This window comes from Histoplasma capsulatum (assembly GCF_000150115.1).
Source record: "Histoplasma capsulatum G186AR genomic scaffold supercont2.15, whole genome shotgun sequence".
Classification (NCBI taxonomy): Eukaryota; Fungi; Ascomycota; class Eurotiomycetes; order Onygenales; family Ajellomycetaceae; genus Histoplasma; species Histoplasma capsulatum.
In genome coordinates this window covers 404,393-426,074 of record NW_025544815.1, presented here as the reverse complement: position 1 = coordinate 426,074, position 21,682 = coordinate 404,393, and the positions used below count along the sequence as shown (strand labels likewise).

Below are 21,682 nucleotides of genomic sequence, written 5' to 3'. Positions count from 1 at the left end.
TCTAGCGGAAAAACATTTCATGATTCTTGATGAACTCAAAAGCTAGCCCACATTTTTTTTGCACACACACACACACATATAAATAATATACCCATGTCGCCGCATTGCCGTGGCAGCGAATGGCGTTGACCACCATATAAAATAAACCAATCTTGTTTGTTTTGCCCACTCTGCTCCATCTCCATGTTATTATAACTACTCGCTCCAAATACCCAGAATGACATCTCCGCCGTTCCTTTCCATATCCTTTAATCGAGGTAAAAGGCACTCGATCTACATTAAAAAAAATCAGAACGACAAGACATCCCTGGCAGTTACGGTAAGAAGAGAAAATGAATCGGATTTAACATAGCAGGTCACAAAAATAAGATAATAAATACCCATACAATCATATCGCCAGCAGTAAAAACACCATTTGGAAAGAACAAATGTCAATAAAAGTAAGACAATAACCGGGAAGATAGGCAGGAAAGTATATGGAAGAGTTTCTATCATGGGAAGAGCCGATGAGAAGAAGCCAGCATCTGTATGCCAAGGGTGCAGATGAGTTCGTTAAAGAGTTCGTAATACGTAACTAGGTCTGTCTTTCGGGGACGTTAACGGGAGATAGGATGGCGTGGGGTGTCCTGGTAGCCGCGACACGGAAGGGAGAGTTATAGAGGACGGCCAGCAAGGAAGGGCCAAATATCGAGGAGGGACTGCCCAAAATGGTCGAATTCCGGATGAGATGGGCGTGAGCAAGCCAGGAACCTCTAAGCTCTGAGCGCTGATGTGTGAACCCACCACACCAGCGCAGAGGGCACCAAGCCATTCAAAGGAAAGAAAGGAAGATGGGGGAAAAAAACAAAGGCAGAGAGAGAGAGAGAGAAATTCACGCCCGCAACGCCCGCAACCTTGCATCCAACCCATCCTCTTCCTCCTTCTGTTTGCCCGAGCCCTCGCGCACCCCGACCTCCCCCTCCGGCGCCGCATTCGCCTCCAGATGCTCCCGCATATCCACCCCGGCCTCATCCGCCAACTTCTGCATCAACCTCTCCACCTCCTCCTTCCCCTCCCCACCCAAACTCTGCTCCTGCACCCCCTGCGACACATCCCTGATGGCCGAGCTCGCAATCTTGAAATCCTGGCTCCGCTCCAGGAACGAGTTGGCCGTCACCAGCACGCGTTCCAGGTTGATGGTCCGCGAGGCGCCCTCGAGCGCCTTGGAAGCGTAGGCGAGCGATCGGGCGCGCTCGCGCGTACTATAGGCGGCTTTGAGATCGTTGACGAGGACCTCTGCCTCCGCGGCTTCGGCGCGCAGGGAGACGTAGCGGTGGTGCTCGCGCACGGCGGACTGGGAGTGGATCTGGGCGATTTGGAATTCGCGGTTTTTCATGGCGCGGGAGGCTTTGTTTTCTTCGGCAAGGCGGGTTTTGTTGGCCTTTTCGGCTTCCTTGCGGGAGCGGGAGGCGAGCATCTGGCATGCGGGGTCGGCAAGGGCAGATGAGTTAGCATTTGTGTTCGTGGGGGGAGGAGGGGAAGGGCATGGTCAAGGGTAGATTTTGGCACAGGGTGGTAGCAGCGAGGGAGAGAGAAGGGACAACATATATAGTATATGCGATAGACATAGGCATATCACTTCACAGCGGAGTTGCACAGTTGCGGGGGAGGGGGAGTGGGATGATGTCGTACCTTGACCTCCATCAGGGCCTTCATCAGAGGGTCTGCCGGCGGCATGGTGGCAGCAATATACGTATATGTTTATCCTTTGCTGTTTTGTTTCTCTCCGGCAGTTGGAGCCGTGACTGTTCCCGTCCGCGCAACGAGCCCTCGATGTCGATGCTCGATAGGCAGATGGATTGGTATGACTTAGTAATATATTTGTCATCCCACGTGACTCTGTATTTCTGTCCTCGTCCTAGAATCCTCTGTGCTCCTCGTATGCAGACACAGCGGCGTCTTCAACTCACCGTCCTGACCAGACAACCAATGAGTGAGCTGTCTTGGAATATCAAGCCAATCGGAGGGAGCAAGGGACGCTGGACATGGATTCCCAGAAGAGGAGATATTTTAGCCCCCAGGCAGCCGCACGCTCAAGGCGACTCAGCAATACTGGCTTCTGAGTCAGTGAGTTGAGTGATACGAGGCCACTGTGGGCATGCATCCCCACCAGATTCTTGTTTTGATCCATGAAAACCTGAGCGACTCCAACAAAAGATCTTTTTCACCCTGCACAGCCCATGCAAAGATAAAAGATACAGATACAGATAGCTCTACACCGCTTAAGCCACAACTGCTATAAATAAATATAAATCTCCCGCTGCGGTCCCCGCTTCTCCACCCATGGCTCCCAAAACCTGCCTCCCAAACTCTGCCTCCCCACAACCGTCCTGAAAGCGGAAGCCTCAAAACTTCGGGGGCCGGGTCTGTCGTGTGGAGATATCTCGGCAGTTTGACGAACCTTGTCGAGGAGAAACTGTTGGGCGAGGAGGAGGAGACGGCCGTGTTGCTAGGCCCAGTGAAGAGAGCTGAGTCAATTCAGGCGGGATGATTGGCGGGCGGTGATGGGTGGGTGGGATATACATATGGAGAGGAAATGTATGTATATGCACGCCGTGCAACCTGTATGTGTTATGTTATGTGTGTATGTGTGTATCTATCTGTACAGATGGATGTAGGGTGTAGGCATGCGTGTGACCAGCAATCCGAAGGACCCAGACCACGTTACGGAGTAGTTAGGTGCTTTTTCTTCCATTCATTTCATTTATTCGGAGAGACTAGACTCCCTTTTTTGGCAGCATCATGCATACTGCAATCCATGGTTACAAGTACAATAGTATGTACAGTACAAAGCGGTCTCCCCCAATCAATACTTATCAGCGAGAGGATGCAACATCCAGAAAAGAACAAGAGGAAGAAGAAGGAGAAAAGAAAAAAAAAAAGGAAGCAAGCAAGCCAGCACCGATGTTGATTGATTGATGATTTTCCAAGTTACACACTCCACACACTGCACCCATTCATTTTCATTTTCATTCTTTTCTTTTCTCTCCCTTCCCTTCCCTCCCCTTCCCCACCCCAGGGCAGATGATGATGTTGATGACGATGATGATGATGACAGTGAGTGGCAGTGGTGACATCACTCTCGCCCATCGCCCATAGAAAGCCAAAGCCAAAGCCAAACGAAGGGAAAACCAAAGAAAGAAAAGAAAGGCAAAGCAAAGCAAAAAGAAGAATCGCCCCGATTTGCTCCAAGAAAGAGTAAGGGGAGAGAAGCAACAAAGCTCTCAATGACGATTCCAGTTATCCTATCTATTCCGTTTGTAAGTATAGTTAGTTATCCCTTCGCAAAGACATTATATTTTCCACCCATCCATCGCCATCGCAATCGCAATCGCAGTTCCGACGAACCAAAACCAAAACCAACCTAACTGCGTAGTTATGTAGCAAGTAAATAACTCAGCAAGGGCAAACGGCCGGCCGGGTCGCCAAAGAATAATAATAATAATAATAATAATTATAGTCTAATCTTGTTTCAATTTCAATTTCAATTTCAATTTCCGGGCTTCCTCCCCTCAGGGCTCAGCGGCGGAGCCGGAACATGATCATCATTGGATTTAGGAGAAACCTGATTGGAGAGGCAACCTTGGTTGGAATGTTATTGCGCTTCTTTTTTTTCCACGGTTCTTCGAGACATTTGGGTTCGCTGGTTGCTAAAGTTACGTGCGGTGCCTAAAAGGTTAAAAACTTAACTTTGGGCGGGTGAGAGTGGGGGGGTGAGCGGGGAAGAAATAGAGAAAAGAAGAAGATTTCATTTCATTGCATGTTGAGTTCTTTTGTTTTATAGATAGTTATGTATATACATGTAATATATTTATATGTATAGTGAAAGGGACATGAATTCATATATATAGATGGTGGCAGGGAAATCAGATCAAAAGTACGTATAATGTTTGTACAAGAGAACGAGAGAAGGAAGGAGGGATGATTGGATCAAACCCTGAATTTGCTAATTCAAAAATCAAAAAAAAGAAAAGATAAAAATTCCAAAAGGTAAACTGAATCCGCTTGGCAAGACAGAAAAACCAACAAAAAAAACAAACGAAAATCATAATAATAGATATTCATCACGTCTTTTCAAACCCTCCTCTACTTAAAGAGAGATCTTGGAATACAAATCAGACCAGACCCAGAAACCAGACCCAGGAACTTTGTAAATCGCCACAAATAACTTTTTCCAATGCCGCCCGGCACCTGAAACTCGGAGTCTACGCACGGCCACCACCACCACCACCACCAGATAACCGCGTCCGGCTCTGGAGGGCCCTCCGCCTCCGCACAGACACCGCCGCCACAGCCTTCCCTAACCCCGCAGCCAACCACTGCCCTTTCGTTGTCAACTTCCACGTTCGCTTCCTCGCCTTGGCCCGCTCGATACAGTCAATCGCCCGGATCATTGCCAACAGCCCATTGCCTACTACTCGACGACGACAACGACTGCTATTACTACTACCAACAAATTGGCCACCGCTGCCATCACCACGACCCATCAGAACGCTGCCGGACACCGGAGACGCCAACGGGCTATCCAAATCCAGCGCTGCACCACTAGCCACAAGCTGCAATGCCTTGCTCGTCGCATCGCGAAGTGGACGCGCCAAAGCTGGGCTGCACGCTAGAAGGCGGGTGAAAAGGCGGATTCGAAAGACTGGGCGGCTCGATGTCGGAAGGTCCGAGGCTCGTTGGGGAGGGGCAGGTGGAGGCGGTGTTGTTGTTGTTGTTGTTGTTGTTGTTGTTGTTGTTGTTGTTGTTGTTGTTGTTGTTGGTGCCGTCGAGGTTAACTGGGTCGGGGTCGAAATCAACCAGAGAATCAAAGGCAAGTGCTGCTGGATCTCCAGTGGGGAAAAGGTCAAAGGGGACCCCTGTTTCAATGAGTGAAAGATCCGGGTCAAAGGGATTAGAAGGGTAGAATAGGCGGTGGAAGTCATCGTCTGAAAGAGGTGTTGAATGATTGAGAGGATGGCTAGTTTCAAGAGGAGCTGCTGTTGCAGCTGCTGGGTGAGAGGTGGGAGGGGCAGGGACAGCGGGATTGGAGCGGGGGTTGAAGAGGGACTTGGAGAGGCTTGGGGAGGGCGCCACAGCAGTTGAGGAGCGGTCGATGGTAGCGACGCCTCCGACTGACACTGCAGGTCACACAACATCGCTGCAGGATGTTGTGTCAGGTCGGAGGAATCGGTGAGATCGCAGCTCTTCACGCTGGGAGAGTAGGCGGAGATGGGTGGGGTGAGGAATGGAATGTTGTCCAGGGAGACCATTTCGTCCCGTTCTTGTTTGAACATGGCCGGGAGGAGGTTTGGAGAGGTGAGTCCGGAGACGATGGATTGTGGGGAGGAGCCTCTGGAGGAAGAGCCCCTCGACGAGGAGCGGATTTCGGCGGATAGCTGGGCGACTTGTTGGCTCAGACGTTTGTTTTCAGCTTCCATTTGGGCCAGGCGTTGGAGGAGGATTCCATTCTGGTGTTCCATCTCCAGCTTCTCGCCTTCGAGTTTCTCGACCTCGAGTCTCTTCCGCTCTCGGGAAGTCTGAGCCGCAGCCCGGTTCCTGAGAACGCGTTCTATACGGCGTTGTTCCTTCTCATCTTCGGTCTTGGCTCGTTTTCTACAGGTATTCCAATCAGTATTCATGTTATTTATTTTTACGTCCATGTAGTCTTGATGATCAAGAAGAAATGAATTACCTTGGAGGAAGATTCGTCTTGGGGATGGGTAGTTCCTGACCCCACGACTTTCTCTTCTTGACAGGCTTTTTCTCTTCTGGTTTGGGAGGGAGGGTGGTGGCAATGGTGGTAGTGACTGCAGCGGTGGCAGCGGGGGCAGCAGTGGTGGCTGTAGTTGGAGCGGTGGTAGTAGTTACAGTGGTGGTATCCAGCGGCACCGTTGTTGCAGTGACAGGATGGGCGAAGGAGAACGTAGTCTCAGCGGGCGCGACGGTCAACTGGAGGGGGGGGTCTGAACACGGTGGAGGAGACATGGCGCCTAGATAGGAGAACGGTGTAGTCATGATGGAGGTGGTAAAGAGGTTAGGGGGAGTTGGGTGAGATGATGGATGCCGGTTGGTGAGAGGGTGAGAGTGAGTAGGCGAGAGCGCCAGGCGAGTGGATTTTATCCAGTGTTCTATCAAGCGTTCTTATCTCTTAATTTATTCTTATCAACCAAAACAAAAGGTTGCTCAGACGAAGGGTGGTGGTGGTGGTGGTGGTGGTGGTGGTTTGGGAAGGGAGTCAAGAACAACGGTAGCGGGAGTGGGGATCCAGAGGTTAGGGCCACGGTGGCATTGTCCTTTTCTCGCTCCTGTTTTGGCCTGCTGTGCTGTCTCGCCCTGACCTAGACGAAGGCTGGGTAAGGTGCTGCCTGCTGGCTATTGGCTGTTGTGTCGAATGTTGCCTGTATTTATATGATATCGACCGCTCGGTCGGGCCTCGCTGTCGCCTCGTATCGCTGTCGCCCTGGGAGGAATTCCTCGAATCCGTGGCCTCAACTCCGGGGGGAATCTGCGGCTCTTTAAAGGCCGTGCTGGCCCCCCGGGTACTAGTCCCAACACGGCCTAGCGCCAGACGAGGTCGGCTTAGAGGCGCCTCTGTCCCAATACGGTTAGCGGTGGCGCGGAGTAAAGGCGATTGCTCCCGGGCTTGGCTGCCAAGGTTGGCTGTGGGGGGTACCAGTACCTAACTGGCAGGAGCTGCCCCTGCTTGGCCCGCCTGTAACGACCGTCAACAGAGGTACCGGTACGGCTGTTTCCCCGACCGTTGCCCAAGTTTCCCCCTGTTTCCCCCTTTCCCCATTCCCCATTCCCCTTTTGGAGATGGCGAGACCTTTTGCTAACCAGGGACGGAGGAATCGGTAATCTGGACGGCTTCCAGAGTACGGAGTACCAACCTGGGGGATAGCAGCATGCCGAGTCGATGCACCGCCCATGAGGATCGTCTTGTTTGCCGGGCGATCGCTGCTGATCCCCTTTCATGCGCCGAACAACGTGCAGCACATCCCAGCCTGCATAGAAAACCTCCGTAATGGGTGATTTACACTAGTCTTCGCGTCAGCAACAATGAAAGTCCGCGGCCGGAACTTGATGTTACCGAGAAGGAGTTAATCAGAGTATGGACAAAGGCTGCACTGTCCGCTGTTCTCGACTCGTCGAAATTAGCTCCAGGGTTGTTCCTAGGGTTTCTGGGCGGTGCTTGGGCGGTGGAGCCCTGGAGCCCTGGAGCCCTGGAGCCGTCGAATCGACCCTTTTGCGCGTGGCCAGTCCCTGGGAAGTTACTCTGCTGCAGAGAGAGATTTCCTCCGACCTTGGGGGAGGACTCCACAGCCACATGACAAATACGGTATGTACTGTACAATTCCGGTTCCCCACAACCACGCCCCAATTTGGCCCAATCTACGGAGTACGAGTACGGAGTATCTCTAATTTTGTGAGATGCAGAGCCACCGGGCTGCCGTTGTCGCTTCGCTTGCTTCGCTTGCTTCGCTTGTTTCGATTGCTTCGATTGCTTCGACTTGCTTCAACTTGCTTCACGCTGGAACGCTTTCTTTGCCCTCCAGCAGCGTGCATACATACTGGTACAGACTACGTCCATGCACACTACCTACATATGCTCGGTGCATACTACATACTCTCTACAGACACCCATCCCCTACACCCATCCATCTATCCATCCATACGGAGGATCGATCCTCTCGAAAGTTTTGATTAGCACTTAAAACGATTTAAGTTGAAATATTTGTAACCGTCATTTAAGTATCTCCATTTCCATGTCTTAACAAGAGTTAGGATAACCCACTCCTCCAGCTTCAGTTAACAAAAGGATTAGCCCTAAGTCTCAAAAGGTTGCTCGGGAATGAAGGATCCTTGAGAAATGGTAACAAACGATATTACAGCTCTTGAAATTCTTAGCGCGCTTAATCGAAAACTTCCGAAAGGAATCCTCCTCCCCTCCGTACATCGAGAGCCAGCCAATTGCTGCTCCAAAGCCACCACTTCCATAATGCCGTGGGCGCAAGGTTCTCTCTCCCCCGTCGTCCATCACCTTGCGGGACTCGGCAACAGCATTGCACAGTGCGCCCCCGGTTCGCAGAGACGATCAATAAGTTCTAAACGAAGAATAAAATTGGAAAAAAATAACCACGAAAAAACCACAAAAAAGGAGAAAGAAAGGAAGGAAGGAAGGAAGAAAGAAAGACGACACAACCCTGGGCCTGGACCTTGGGAGGGAAAATAAACTTCGGTTATCGTCCTCCCCTGAATCGGGGAGGGGAGAGCGGAAGCGGGAAGTTGCGGGTGAACGCAGTCCCGAACTCTGGTTCTTTTGCCCTGTGGTGATTTGATGTGATGTGATGTGATGTGATGGGCTGGCTGGCGAGGAACCTACAACGGGAGCTGTCGGCCGCACTGCTTCTGCTTTTGCTTCTCCTTCTCCCACGTTTTCCAGAAAGAAGTCCGACCTTGGAGGTTCAATGATGTTGGATGCGGACCATGTGGTATGTGGTGGGGGTTGAGGGTGGGGGTTGGGGGTGGTGGTGCTGGGGCTGGTGGTGGTGGTGGTTAGCTGCTGGGGGTAACCCCCAAAACCAACGCCCATCACTATCGTTCGGCAGAAATCAAAAACCGTTTCTCCCTAACCGATTGAGTTTCCCGAGGTTGATGGTTGATGGCCTTCCTTTTCTCGATTCGACTTCGGCCAAACTCCGCGCTTTGCCCTCCGCCACCGCGCGGATGTTCCACGGGTCTTCTCCTTTCCCCCCAAAGACTTGTCGTTTTCACACTCAGCAAATCCTCCTGTTGTTTTCCTTGCAAGAAAGAGAAGCTGTGGAAGTTCTGGAAATTCACATCTCCACTACGATCTATCGTGATTGGATTTGTTAAGTGGTACTTCGAAATCCTCGTTTAGGATGTTGTATTTTTCTAGAAAGGTTAAAAGTAACCAACTAACTACTCGTATTATGAGGTGCAGTAAAAAGTCAAGGAAAGGATACTTTTTTTCCACTTCCTAGGGAGAAATACTATATTTCTGTATGATATCTGATTTAACTTCTGTGATAACATAGCTAACTATCTATTATCCTTTGCTATAACTATATAATCCAAACCGAAAAAAAACTAAATCATGTAGCATTCTCCAATCTAGATGACTTTCTAGTATATGGATTATGTATATGGATGGTTAATACAGTAATTGAAATACATCTCTGGTACTACGGGGCTTACAAGCTCAACGAACGTGCAAGATGATTGATTGACTATACTCGTCTACTATGGTGCATTCATTCAATTCTCTCTCGATCGCCAGCCCATCCCTTGATTCTAGCTACGAAAAGAAAAGACGTGCGCCTAGCCGAGCCTCGTTCCTGGTTTGGATGCGCAGATTAATTTTGTCTTTTTTTTTTTTTTTTTCCCGCTCGCTCGCTCGCTCGCTCCAGTTGACGAGTGAGTGAGTTAGTTATCTTTCTCTCCGCTGGCTCCAGCCCAAATCCTTCCGGCCAAGTTTAAGGTGCATTCCACCCAATCCCTTTTTTGTCTTTTTCCCCGCGCCCCCGCTCTGAAGCCCTTACTTATCGTTCGGGACAAAAGTAACAGGCTCCATTGACACGACAACTTCTTCATCGCACTTTGATAATAATGGCTTCCGCATCTCCAGGGTAAAAGTTTTCGGGATTTCCAGGGCGGGAAATCTGGTGAATTTCGCAGTTGACGCTGCAAGGTTCTGGGATTCGGGAGGAAGGGAGTCAAGTCAGTTCTCAGTTCTCCCCTTCATCATCATCATCATCGTCATCACCATCATCACCAACATCACCCCCACCATCATCATCATCATCATTGTTCACCAAACCATATTTGCCTGCTTTGCTTTTTCGACTGCCCACCCTTTCCTTACCAGGCCTCTAGGCCGCACTCTAATCGCCCATTTTAGGTCCCGTTCGTCCCATTGGCCCACATCCGGCTTTTGTCTGGCTCTCCCCCTCATACGACGACGACGACAACGACGACGGGCAACCGAATGAGCTGCCAGATTCCACGTCCCGAGCCGCGATAGCCGCAGCAGAATTTTTGGCATCCATGCTCTTCAATCCTCGTCATCGCAACTTTGCGTCCGGGCAATGGGGGGTGTTCCTCGGCTTCATTCCTGTGGCTCGTGTCGTTTTAACTTTCGTGCGTTTGACCCTGTAAAAAGTTAGTACGTAGTTAACTACTGCTAAACTGCCAGTGAGCCTGGGGGACAAATCCACCGCACACACACACACACACCCATACGCACAGACAGACAGACAGACAGACACGGAAAAAGAACCATTTCCATACCGCACGATGAAATTAAAGTAAACGCAAACCCATTCCTTCTCTTCTCCCTTCAGTGGAGAGAGAGAGAAGGACACATGTCTCTACTTGAGCGCGGGTTATTTTCTTTCTTTCTTTTTTTTTTCTTTTTTTTTTTTTTTTTCGAAATGCCGCTCTCATCATTAAACTACGTTTCTCGCTGGAACGGAAGTTGGTGTGCCAGCCAGCCAGCCATTCTGGCGCTGTCCATTCGACCTTATTTGCACAGCACAACACAACACAACCCCCGAGTGAGGCCCTGAGAGCTGAGAGCCGAGAGGCCCCCGGGATCAGTGGAACAACGATCTTTTCAGAGACACAAGACACATCAACTAGCCGGATTGATGCCGTGCACTACAATACAACTAACGACAGGCCGTGTCCAAGAGCTGAGGGGCTCGTATACGATGCGGTGTGCTAGAAACTATCAGCCCGCTTGGTATGTGGATAGACCGGTGGCATGTTGTTGATATTGTTGATGTTGTTGTTGATGTTGTTGTTGTTGTTGTTGTCGTCGTCGTCGTCGTTAGCAATGGCTGTATGGTGGTGATACACAGGGTTTCTGCTCGGGGTCGGCAAAGCATCAAGCTAAAAAAGTCATGGTTCGAACAAGTTAGTATCGTTATCTCCGCGATTCTAGTAACTTTTTGTCTTGATCTGGAACAAATCTGTTCAGGCCGGACCTAGACCTGGACACTGGACATCTAGACAGTTTCTCTGAATGACGCTGAGAGGAGGCAGATTTAGTTCACGAGTTAACTAGTTATGCCTTAATCCTTAGTTAACACCGCGCAGAACCTTCAACAAGGCGTCTAGGACTAGACTAGCAACCATTTCTTGCCTTTTCAGATGTTTATCCGGCTGGGAGTACCCCCGAAGAAGGGGAGTAGGTAGGTAGGTAGGTTAGTCTAGCACGCAAAATCAAAATCATAATCAAAACCTCTCCGCACCAAAACTCCCGTAACCGAGATGGAGCAATTGACATTGTCCAATTTATTTACTCCGCGAAACCGGGTATCGGGTATCGGGTAGAGGACAGGTGGGGGGGGGGGTGGAGAGCTTCGGTTATACACGGACTCCTGCTTTCCCGAGAGAATTAAACGAGAAAAAGGGAAAAGAAAGGAAGAGAAGAGAAGATAAGAGAGAGAGATATATACAGATAGAGAGAGAGAGTGTTACTCCCCTCCCCCTTTGTTGGTGATATCTTCTTTTATCATCTTGACAACGGTTTCGAAGCTCACTGGCCAGCCAGCCAAGCCAGCCAGTCAGTCAGTTGACTCACTGTTGTCAGGGATGGATTCTCTGGATTTCTCATTATTATCTTCCCCACCGTCGCGTTCACCAGAACAGTTGGTGGTCAGAGAGGAGAGGGACTGAGAGTTTTGGGGGGAGCAGCGAAACTGTGTATGTCCATCTTTTTTATACACAAAATAAAATAACCACCGGGCATTGGAGCATGGAGGTGCGGAACAATGTCCTTGCACGCACACACACACACGCTCTCTCTAGAAATATAAATGGAAATCTCCCAACACTGGAGCTCAACTGGATACAGTCCACGCGGGAGTAGAAGTCACGGAGTCTTCTTGATGCGTAAGTCAAAAGGACTTAGTTTTTATAATGTTCCAATAATCCCTGGAATCAAGGAGAACAAAATTGTCATGGAGCAAATCAATAATGTACTGTACGAGTAGTATATACTTCGTTCACCATGACCTTTGAACATTTTACTTAACCCATTGTTCGGTCCTGGCACGTACCTAAGTAGCGGAGAGAAATCGGATGACTTCACTGAACAGTATGGATGATTTGCTAGTTCTTTGAACCTCAACATCAACATCAACATAGAGATATACAGGTAGGTCATGTTGAAATACTATGACTGACTGACTACTAACTAGTACAAGTAAAGATGAAGAATTTAAGATTTTTTTTTATATACATCAGTAGTTATTCTCTCCTCCACCGGAAGGGAATTGGAAACCAAAGATAAGAGAAAGAAGAAGAAGAAACCTCCTCCTCTAGTTATCTGAATAAGTATAAGTACTCGTCTAGAATAACTAGTTAACTGATCAAAATATATTACTAGCAGCAACTATTAATAACTATATCCGCTGCAAGGGTATCTGAAGTCAATCAACCTCCTACCCTTCCATCGAATTGTAAATTCTCAGGACCTTTGACAACCCGCATATCTAATATGTAGGGGTAATTTCCTGGGAAAATCAAATCTTTCGTCTTGGGTGTAACCACTCCTACGCCATTGAGTGCCATGCAAGTTATTTCTTGATTAGCTCTGGCCCCTTTGTGGGAGTGCTGGCCATTTATCTATCACCTTGCGTCGCCCGGCGCAATCCAAAGTCATAACTTTCTTTCTCCAGACAGAGACACCCCTCACCCTTCCTTCCTTCATCATCCTCATTTGCCAAAGCATGGCAGCGAAGCCGAGTTTGGTTCACAGACCCGCGGAAGACTCGATCAACAGAATCGCCCGAGGCTGCTGAGTGTATAGAGATCGACCAAAAAGCTTTTATGGGCCGCTTTTTATGTAGTTAGTTTACTATGTAGTTATGGCTCGCAGACAAATTAGTTAATTCCACAGCTTGAAGTAAAGAGAGTACTCTCCAACCTGAATAAATCTTAGAATCTTTTCTTGTTGGGGACTTACGCAGTTAAGACCTCGACGTAGTCAGGCTTTCTTCCAAGATTGTGAGTTTGTCTTTTGTCTGTCTGTCTCAATATCTCCTCCATGCACTTGACCTACAGGGATATATTAGAGGGCTCATGATCCCACCCATCCACGCCTTCCCTAACATTCTCACCAAGGCCATCAATGACAACACTTTCGGAGACAGTGTCAGTGGAGGGTGCAACCTGTCTCACCAACCCGAAGCCTGAGGTGAGGAGCAGACAGGATCCCCGGTCCAAAAAAGGTGTAGAACTGGTGAGAATTGCAATGCATTCATTGCCAAAAAAGAAAAAAGAAAAAAGGAGGAAAAAAAAGATTTCACTCTACGGCGTAACCACCTAGACAGTGTCGTAGGAGAGACAGCAATAGGTGTGTCAATCATTGGTGCCGCCGATCCGGTTGAAGTGACACACATGTTCCCCTTTTCCATTAGAGGATTGCAATCACTCGATATTGTCGAAGATCCATATAACCAACCCATGGGGGTTGTTTAACACCTGTTTTGGACTCCAAGAGAATGTCGACACCTGGTGTAATGCCATCACCGGGCCCTTGGCCACAGAATTGGGTTCAGAACCCCAGAATCTCATGTGTTTTGGCCCGTCAGTCGGTGCTAGAATTATATTGTATTCGATGTGGAAACTGTGGGAAACGTTTCTATTATTTCTGTGTTTTGGCATGGTGTCCCATCTCAATGTTAGCCTGCATTTGCAAATTCGCGCTACAGCGGTGCTTCCATCCCATACGGCAGAGGCGATCATGGGGTGGCGTGAGCAACAGGCAAAGGTATTCTGCGAGGTTGGGAGGTTCGAGTTTTGTCATGCATCAACGGAGGCTGGGAGACGGAACGGGGTCACTATGTGATTTTTTTTGTTTTTTTTTTCATCCCCAGTGTTTGTTTGTACTGTACAAAGTATTGGGATAGGATTCCGTTGTGAAAGGCTGTCGAGGTCTATCTACTCCATCAATCACTCGAAGACGCATTGCCGGATGTTCTGGGGGCCACACTGATCGAGCGTCTTCTCACCATGCGATAGCTATCAACTGGTGTCAAAGTTTGAGAATGGCTTCGAACCTGCCTGATGAATGGCCACATGAAAGACTCCTTTCATCTCACGGGCCCCCTGTGTCGTCTTTTTGATGTCAAGAACCTCCCTCCGGAGACGGCCATGTCATGCTGACACAAATTGAAAGTTTTATCGAAGGAGCATCAATGATGAAGATACGGTTTTTAAATGGATGCCATGCAGTTTTTATGTTAATACGTAGAATATACACTGTTGTTGGTGGGGGATCTACTCAAGTATGAGGAATCAGTGGAGCATAAATGGAGCTTACAATAAAGACATCTACAATTCCCGGCGTGGCAAGGGTCTTCTTCGCGTGCTTCTAGTTTGTACTTTGTTTGGTGTTTAAACTCCGACTTTTGCGGGACACCCATGGGTTAAGTTAGATCTTGCATCTCAATGCAATCACAAAGTTTACGGCGGATCTCCGAAAAGCCTGTTCTCCTTCCAACCCAGCAGCAGATCATGTACTCTGCCCAACTCCATCCTTCTTGACTTTTATGTAAATAAACAACACCTGCTGCTATGATTGATCGCCTTCGTAAATAGGACTATTCATTTCAACGTGCGGAGGAGGAATCCACCGCGGTCTCAGAGGTTAGGTACTCGCATCCGCCGTCATTCATGTATCACCGATGCCCTCGCGTACATGGACATGGCACACATACTAGTATACAGGATATGAACTACCCGCCATGGATGCACACCGAGTCAGTCAGAGCGACGCTGTGGAGCACCCATCGGGCACTTATGATATGCATTGCAAGCTGAACACCCTGATCCAGACACAGCTAGCATTACTTGGATGCCATGGGATCTGCCGGTGCGATAGGCATCATCACACATCATCACATGGAGCGGGCACCCTCAACCTGCTGCAGATCCAGGTTGTCTTTTGCTTGTTTTTGCCCGTCTTTTCATAGTCTATTCCCCGCTTGTGCTGGGTTGGGAGCTGGGAATGGCCAGTCGGGTGTGTCTTTGGTTTACTGCCTTGATATCGAGCAGGGTGTTGTGCAACACAGAGCAGGGGATACTAGTGCTTGCACTCGCCTGTACTGTATAGTTACTGCACCAGTATGTGCTGCAGTTGTACGCAGAACACAGCGGTTCGTTCCCAAGCCTTGCGCGATGCTTGGTTGATACAATGCCGGGAACGAGTCTGTCTCCATGCACGGCGCTGTGGAGTTTCTGCGCGGCAGGAGACATCCCAGGCGTCCCATTCCCGCTGGACTTGCTGGACGCCATTCCTCCAAGCTCTTGCTACTCGAGACATATTCCAATGCTGGTCCCTCTCTGTCATCTCGCAGCTCCGGGCTGCTACCTGGGCAATTCCCCTTTGCTTCCTGCCCAAAGAGCACTTCTTACATAGAACTCCCCCGCCCTTCAAGCCTTTATCGTATATATCTAGATATAGACATATACCCATCCCATCCACCATGCTGAAACTCCGCCGTGAATACACGGCCACCAACTCCCCGTTAATCGTCCTGGTCTTCCTGCTTTTTTCCCTCCCACTATCCCTCTGCCAAACAGCCCAACTATCCTCCCGCGCCAAAACAGGCAATCCCATCATAGAAGGCTGGTACGCCGACCCGGAACTTCGCATCTACGAGGACGCCTTCTACCTCTACCCCACCACCTCCACCAGTTTCAACAACCAGACATTCTTCGACGCCTTCTTCTCGTCCGACCTGCTCACCTGGCAACGCGCCGGCCGCATCCTCGACTTCGCTGATGTCCCCTGGACCACCGACCGCGCCGCCTGGGCCCCCACCGTTGGCTACAAGGACGGCTCATACTTCCTCTACTACTCCGCCGGAGACGGTGTCGGCATAGGCGTCGCCGTTTCCAAATCGCCAGCGGGGCCCTTCAAGGATGTATTGGGTCGGCCGCTGATTGGCGATTATGTATTTGGCGCGCAGCCCATCGATGCGATGGTGTTTATGGATGGGGAGGGGGATGGGGAGGGGAGAAATTATCTGTATTGGGGCGGTCGGGGACATGCGGTTGTGGGCGAGTTGGCAGATGACATGGTGTCGTTCAAGGGCGGTTTCAGAGAAGTGACTCCCGAGAAAGCGTACGTGGAGGCACCGTGGATGCTGAAGAGGAAAGGGGTTTATTATTTCTTTTATAGCGTTGGAGGGTGCGTATTATTTATATTATTAACCCCCTTTTTTTCCTTGTGCTTTCACTCTGCTCATATGTTAATGACGAATTCCGAAAAAAAAAAAAAAAAAAAACCCTAAAAATAACCAAAAATAAAACATAGATGGGGAGATCCGTCCTACGCTGTCAAATATGTCAAAGGCGACAGCCCACTCGGACCTTTCAGCGGACCCTCCAAACTGATCCTCAGCAGCGATCCAGCCATCGGCACAAGCACAGGCCATAACAGTGTGTTCAATGTCGGCGACGAGTACTACATCGTTTATCATCGGCGGCCTCCGGGAGATGGTGCGCGCGATCACCGCGTCGTGTGCATTGATCGGATGTATTTTACTGACAGCGGGGAGATTGAGGTCGTGAAGATTACGAATGAGGGGGTGGACGGGATTACGTTGAAATGAAATATGGCGTAGCTCATGGTTTAGCATGGATCTGGTTGAGTTAAACGTCAAGGGATGCAGAAAAAGGGTCGTAGATATGGATAGATAGATACGTATCACAGTCCCCGTGGATGACAACAATAACTGAGATATGATATGATGGGAGTTTGGTATAGTTCTAGTTCGTTCTTTGGGTTAGGAGTATATATATATCTAAACGCTGTCATTATATGTTCCATTCCATTCCATAACACCAAAGCACTCCGGCATTCCAGAAAAGCGCATGGAAAAATATATACATACAATCAAATAAAAGCAAAAGTCGCCATCCCAAATTCATAATTCATGTTTCATGCAACCGGGACAATCCCCACCCCAGCACATCCCTCAAAACACCCAGTCGGCTTCCTCGGATCATAATACCCACCGCCCTCCTCATCCTCATCCGTCTCACTCTCCGCATCTACATCCCCACGCCCCGCAGCCAACGATTCGCCTGTATTAGAATTAGCAGCGGCAGCATCAGCAGCACTCCTCTTCACCTCCGTCCCCCCCCGCCCCCCTCCCTCCCCCTCGTTCTCGTTCTTGTCATCGTCGCCGTCGTCGTCGGCATCATCGCCCAACGGATTCCTCTTCCCCTTCCCCACCCCCGCCCCAACCCCGACAGCCGTAAACGAACTCTTAAACCCGCCTTTCTTGAACCCCCCTCCCCCTCCTACCTTCGCCGTCCCTCCACCAACCTCAACCCTCACAATACCCGCCTCCTCATCCCGCCTCCTCTCCTCCCGACGCGCCCTCTCCGCCGCCTGCGGATCGCGCGACAGCTGCTTCAGATCCCGCAGGCGCTTGCGGTGCTGGTGGTCGTAGGAGCCGATGTGCGCTTCATATTCCGGGTGGCGCGAGTAGGATTTGCTGCAGAGCGTGCAGGTGAAGGAGGTCAGGGCGTTGCGGGCGGATTCCGTTTTGGGGGATGGGTTGGTGAAGCTGCGCTGTTTCTTGTGTGCGTTTGGGAAGGGTTGGGGTCTGGTTAGCTGGGGTTTTTTTTATTTTTATTTCTAATTTTTAAGAGGGGGTAGGTAGGGGACACGAACTGGTGGCATTGTTGCCTTTGTTTGTTTTTCCTTATTTGATAATTATCGGGCTGTTTGGCGTTGTGGAGGGTAGGGTGGCATGGTTTATATATATGGGATTCTTTGAGTCCTTCCTTCGCTGGAGAGCTTGAAGCTATCAAGTATCAACTGGAGATTCTGCCGGCAGACCAGCAAAGGCGGTGAAAACAGGTGAAGCCGCAGCTGCTTCCGGGTTCAACTTGCTTCAACTGCTCAACGACACTGGATTATTCTATTAGATGCACGTTGCCTTCTTTGCCTGTATAGAGAAGTCTATAGATACACCTCATTTCCCGTACTTCTCCCACGGACATCTCTACACAGCCAATGTCATAACATTGGACACCAAGCAAACGCTCAATGGACCGACCATACCGCGCAGCATCAGGGCGACGACGTGGTGCGGATAGCTATGCAATATCTGAAGATTCGGGGACAGATTCGCTTCAACAGCTCGAGCCGTCACCTCTCGACTGGACACTAGACTTGGAACAGGGCGGAAACCTGCCGAACGCCTCCACCGCCAGCGGAAAAGCCGCTGGTGAAGGAAGGTATGAAGGAGAGAATGCACATCGACATGACCCCATTCGACATGTAGGGCTAAGCGGGAAGGGTTGGGAGTACTGGCGTACGTATACCCTTTGCTATAGTTGCCTGGAGCTTGTGGGGGGAGGGGGAAGAGAGAAAAAGAATCCTATCTAACCGTAAAAATCTTATCAGTGTCCATCCTTCAGAGAACCTCGACCTACGCGCCCACATTCTTCCTAACCCTCCACCTAACAAACACCTCTCTAATCCCCCTCATGACCAACTCCATTACAGCCGCTGAACCCTACCTCCTCCTCACGCGACCCCTCTATCAGTCCCCCGCCCTCGAACCTTTTCTGCTCACTATACCCGTCCTCACCCACCTAAGCGCAGGCGTAGCCCTCCGCATCCTCCGCGCCCGCCGCCGCGCCCGCCTCTACGGCGCCGAAACACGCGCCCAGCGCCACGAGTTCCGTGCGTCGGGGAACTGGAAACGGCCCAGCGTCCAGGCCCGGCTGGGTTATCTGCTGCTGCCGCTCTTTGCGTCCCATGTGCTGGTGAATCGGGTTGTGCCGGTGTATGTGGACGGTGGCAGTTCTGGGGTGGGGCTCGGGTTCGTGGCCCACGGGATTGCGAGGGCACCGTGGCTTATGCGAGGGTGGTATGCGGCGTTGGTTGGGGTTGGGGTTTGGCATGTTGTGGGTGGGTGGGCGTGGTGGATGGGGTATAAGACGGAGATGACGGAGACGGGGAGGAGTCTGGGCCCAAATGGGGGGGTTTTGGGATCGATGGATTGGAGGAGGAGGTCGCGGAACGTTAGATGGGTCGTTATTGGGGTTTCAGCGACGGGGATTGCGTTGTGGCTGGCTGGTGGACTGGGAGTTTTAGGACGAAGAGAACTGGGAATGGGGTGGGAGGCGAAAGGGTGGGATAAAATATACAAAGAGGTGCCGTTGTTAGGGCGGGTTTTAGGGCTGAAATGAGAAAACGTATTGTCGATGGTTTCGGCCATTTCATGTTTGGGCACGTTTAAAGGTATGTGTATAGAGTTCTGCAGATATGCCATGACATATCTGATGCAATAATAGATGTTCTCGTGCAGAAGTGTTCTCTTTGAAAGCCCTTCGTAAATACAGGATAGAAAATGAGGAAGGACACAGGTAGGGATACTCTGATACCAATTAAATTCAACTCAATCACGCCAATAGATACCCATTCTTTAATATCTAACCAGCAGTCGTTCTCGGCAAATTTATTCTGTATAGAGACAAACTTCCTCCACTGGCTCGGCTTGCCAATCGATGCGATATCGGAGCGCTTCTGAGTTTCGCCGAAACTATGTATCAACGACGACGGCAATCAGAGATCTTAGAGACGCCTCGAATTTCACAAGAGGAGCAACAGAGAAGAAAATGGCAAGTAGATCGAGATAGATTGATCGACTGTGCGGAATATCTCCCCCAGCTCGCGTCCATTCCCTGCCATCGCCATGTCAGTCGGTCCTAATTTATTCTTCTTCTCAGTTCAACGATTGCCGGGTGCCGAAGTAGACACGGCAGAGACTATGCCGAACTAACAGAGAACCTGCCCCGCAAAAAAAAAAAAAAATAAAATAAAATAAAAAGAAAAATTTAACCCCCCGCCGATACCTGCTGGAAATACAAGTAAATAAAAGCGCCGACTAAGCCCTCGTCTGTCCAAAAGAAACAATCTTAGTTTGCTACTCTCTCCTCTCTGCTCTACTAACCCTCTCCCCAGCCTCCCTTACCGAAAGCAGGAACTACTAGTATATATATAACCCCCGTACACACACCCGGAAATGGTCACCCACAAAGTCCTCGTCCTCCCCGGCGACGGAATCGGCCCTGAAATCACCGCCGAAGCCGTCAAAGTCCTCTCCGTCTTCTCCTCGCAAACACGCACCTTCGCCCTCCGCACCGAACTAATAGGCGGATGCAGCATCGATGCCCACGGCACCCCTCTCACTGATTCTGTGAAGCAAGCCGCGTTAGACGCCGATGCCGTCTTATTCGCCGCCGTCGGCGGGCCAAAATGGGATGGTGTCCGCCGGGGCCTGGAGGGGCCGGAGGGCGGGCTCTTGCAATTGCGAAAAGCGATGAGTGTGTATGGTAACTTGCGGCCGTGCATATCGCCGTGCAAGGCGGTGACGAGGGAGTTTACTCCGTTTAAGGAAGAGGTGGTTGAGGGCGTGGAGTTTCTGGTGCTGAGGGAGAATTGTGGTGGGGCCTATTTTGGGCGGAAAGTGGAGGAGCAGGATTATGGTAAAGCATCTCATATCAACATCCGCACTCCATCCCTTATAGATATCTCGAACGTGGCGAATATGCATTTTTACTGACGTTTTCCAGCAATGGATGAATGGGGATACAGCGCCGAGGAAGTCAGGCGCATCGCCCGCCTAGCCGCCTACCTCGCCCTACACCACAAAAGCCCAACCTTCTCCCCGAACCCGCTCCCCATTATCTCCCTCGACAAAGCCAACGTCCTCGCCTCCTCCCGTCTCTGGCGCCGCGTCGTCACGGAAACCATCTCCACCGAATTCCCCCAGCTGAAACTCACCCACCAGCTCGCCGACAGCGCCTCGCTGCTCATGGCGACGAAGCCGCGTGTGCTGAATGGAGTTCTCCTAGCTGATAACACATTTGGTGACATGCTGTCGGACCAGGCGGGGTCTCTTGTGGGTAGCTTGGGTGTGCTGCCAAGTGCAAGCTTGAGTGGGGTGCCCGGTGAGGATGGGAAAGGGGGCCTGAAGGGGTTGTATGAGCCGACGCATGGCTCGGCACCCGAGTATGTATTGCTCTGCGTGGCCGTGGACCAAAAGAGAAAGAAGCAGAAGAAGAAAGTAGACAAACGCTAACCTATATTCGGTAAATGTAGCATCGCCGGCCAATGCAAAGCAAACCCCATCGCCATGATCCTGTGTGTGGCGATGATGTTCCGCTACTCATTCCATATGGAGGCCGAGGCTCAATTAATTGAGCAGGCTGTTTCGGCTGTGTTGGAGTCTGGGATCCGCACGCCCGATTTGCGGGGGAAGGCAAAGACGGCAGAGGTCGGGGATGCGATTGTGGAATTTATTAAGAAAACCGGGGGATTGTAGACGGCGGATGCTGAAGTGATGTTTTGGTTATATGGGTGAGGTTTTGAGGATGTGGTAGGGTTTCGTGGTTTACACGAACTGCCCGGGATTGAATGATTGAACGCAATCGTTTTGTTATATTCTTTAATATTCTTGATATCATATGGTATGGAGGGTATATGTTGCATGCATGCTGATTCAATCATATAGAAGAGTGTATAGATATGCAATGAATTTTTCTTTGAGGTCTGTTGCTTCAGCAATCCGGGGGTTGATCATTCATTCTTTGAACAAAT

The 21,682-nt window shown here is 50.2% G+C and overlaps 9 protein-coding genes across 9 annotated transcripts; 4 read left to right on the top strand and 5 right to left on the bottom strand.

Moving 5' to 3' along the window:
* Window positions 1-871: 871 nt before the first annotated feature.
* HCBG_08373 (uncharacterized protein) lies at window positions 872-1,716 on the bottom strand (the record flags this gene model as incomplete). The annotated part of the gene is made up of 2 exons (XM_045435422.1): window positions 872-1,456; window positions 1,672-1,716. The coding sequence occupies 2 exons, from the start codon at window positions 1,714-1,716 to the stop codon at window positions 872-874; spliced, it is 630 nt and encodes a 209-aa protein (XP_045283914.1).
* A 2,237-nt stretch (window positions 1,717-3,953) lies between these two features.
* On the bottom strand, window positions 3,954-6,036 carry HCBG_08372 (bZIP transcription factor HacA; the record flags this gene model as incomplete). Its single annotated transcript, XM_045435421.1, has 2 exons — window positions 3,954-5,634; window positions 5,714-6,036. 2 exons carry the CDS (start codon window positions 6,034-6,036, stop codon window positions 4,245-4,247), a joined length of 1,713 nt encoding a protein of 570 aa, XP_045283913.1.
* A 256-nt stretch (window positions 6,037-6,292) lies between these two features.
* Window positions 6,293-8,059, bottom strand: HCBG_08371 (uncharacterized protein; the record flags this gene model as incomplete). Its single annotated transcript, XM_045435420.1, has 4 exons — window positions 6,293-6,599; window positions 6,701-7,059; window positions 7,112-7,516; window positions 7,904-8,059. The coding sequence occupies 4 exons, from the start codon at window positions 8,057-8,059 to the stop codon at window positions 6,293-6,295; spliced, it is 1,227 nt and encodes a 408-aa protein (XP_045283912.1).
* A 1,592-nt stretch (window positions 8,060-9,651) lies between these two features.
* Window positions 9,652-10,768, top strand: HCBG_08370 (uncharacterized protein; the record flags this gene model as incomplete). The annotated part of the gene is made up of 4 exons (XM_045435419.1): window positions 9,652-9,671; window positions 9,695-9,762; window positions 9,944-10,182; window positions 10,577-10,768. 4 exons carry the CDS (start codon window positions 9,652-9,654, stop codon window positions 10,766-10,768), a joined length of 519 nt encoding a protein of 172 aa, XP_045283911.1.
* A 2,243-nt stretch (window positions 10,769-13,011) lies between these two features.
* HCBG_08369 (uncharacterized protein) lies at window positions 13,012-13,716 on the bottom strand (the record flags this gene model as incomplete). Its single annotated transcript, XM_045435418.1, has 3 exons — window positions 13,012-13,107; window positions 13,162-13,288; window positions 13,514-13,716. The coding sequence occupies 3 exons, from the start codon at window positions 13,714-13,716 to the stop codon at window positions 13,012-13,014; spliced, it is 426 nt and encodes a 141-aa protein (XP_045283910.1).
* Window positions 13,717-15,539: 1,823 nt separating this feature from the next.
* HCBG_08368 (arabinan endo-1,5-alpha-L-arabinosidase A) lies at window positions 15,540-16,670 on the top strand (the record flags this gene model as incomplete). Its single annotated transcript, XM_045435417.1, has 2 exons — window positions 15,540-16,246; window positions 16,373-16,670. 2 exons carry the CDS (start codon window positions 15,540-15,542, stop codon window positions 16,668-16,670), a joined length of 1,005 nt encoding a protein of 334 aa, XP_045283909.1.
* Window positions 16,671-16,999: 329 nt separating this feature from the next.
* HCBG_08367 (uncharacterized protein) lies at window positions 17,000-17,749 on the bottom strand (the record flags this gene model as incomplete). Its single annotated transcript, XM_045435416.1, has 2 exons — window positions 17,000-17,638; window positions 17,741-17,749. 2 exons carry the CDS (start codon window positions 17,747-17,749, stop codon window positions 17,000-17,002), a joined length of 648 nt encoding a protein of 215 aa, XP_045283908.1.
* A 221-nt stretch (window positions 17,750-17,970) lies between these two features.
* HCBG_08366 (uncharacterized protein) lies at window positions 17,971-19,492 on the top strand (the record flags this gene model as incomplete). Its single annotated transcript, XM_045435415.1, has 2 exons — window positions 17,971-18,386; window positions 18,479-19,492. 2 exons carry the CDS (start codon window positions 18,119-18,121, stop codon window positions 19,267-19,269), a joined length of 1,059 nt encoding a protein of 352 aa, XP_045283907.1.
* A 613-nt stretch (window positions 19,493-20,105) lies between these two features.
* HCBG_08365 (3-isopropylmalate dehydrogenase) lies at window positions 20,106-21,407 on the top strand (the record flags this gene model as incomplete). Its single annotated transcript, XM_045435414.1, has 3 exons — window positions 20,106-20,568; window positions 20,656-21,094; window positions 21,185-21,407. The coding sequence occupies 3 exons, from the start codon at window positions 20,106-20,108 to the stop codon at window positions 21,405-21,407; spliced, it is 1,125 nt and encodes a 374-aa protein (XP_045283906.1).
* Between the last annotated feature and the right edge of the window lie 275 nt (window positions 21,408-21,682).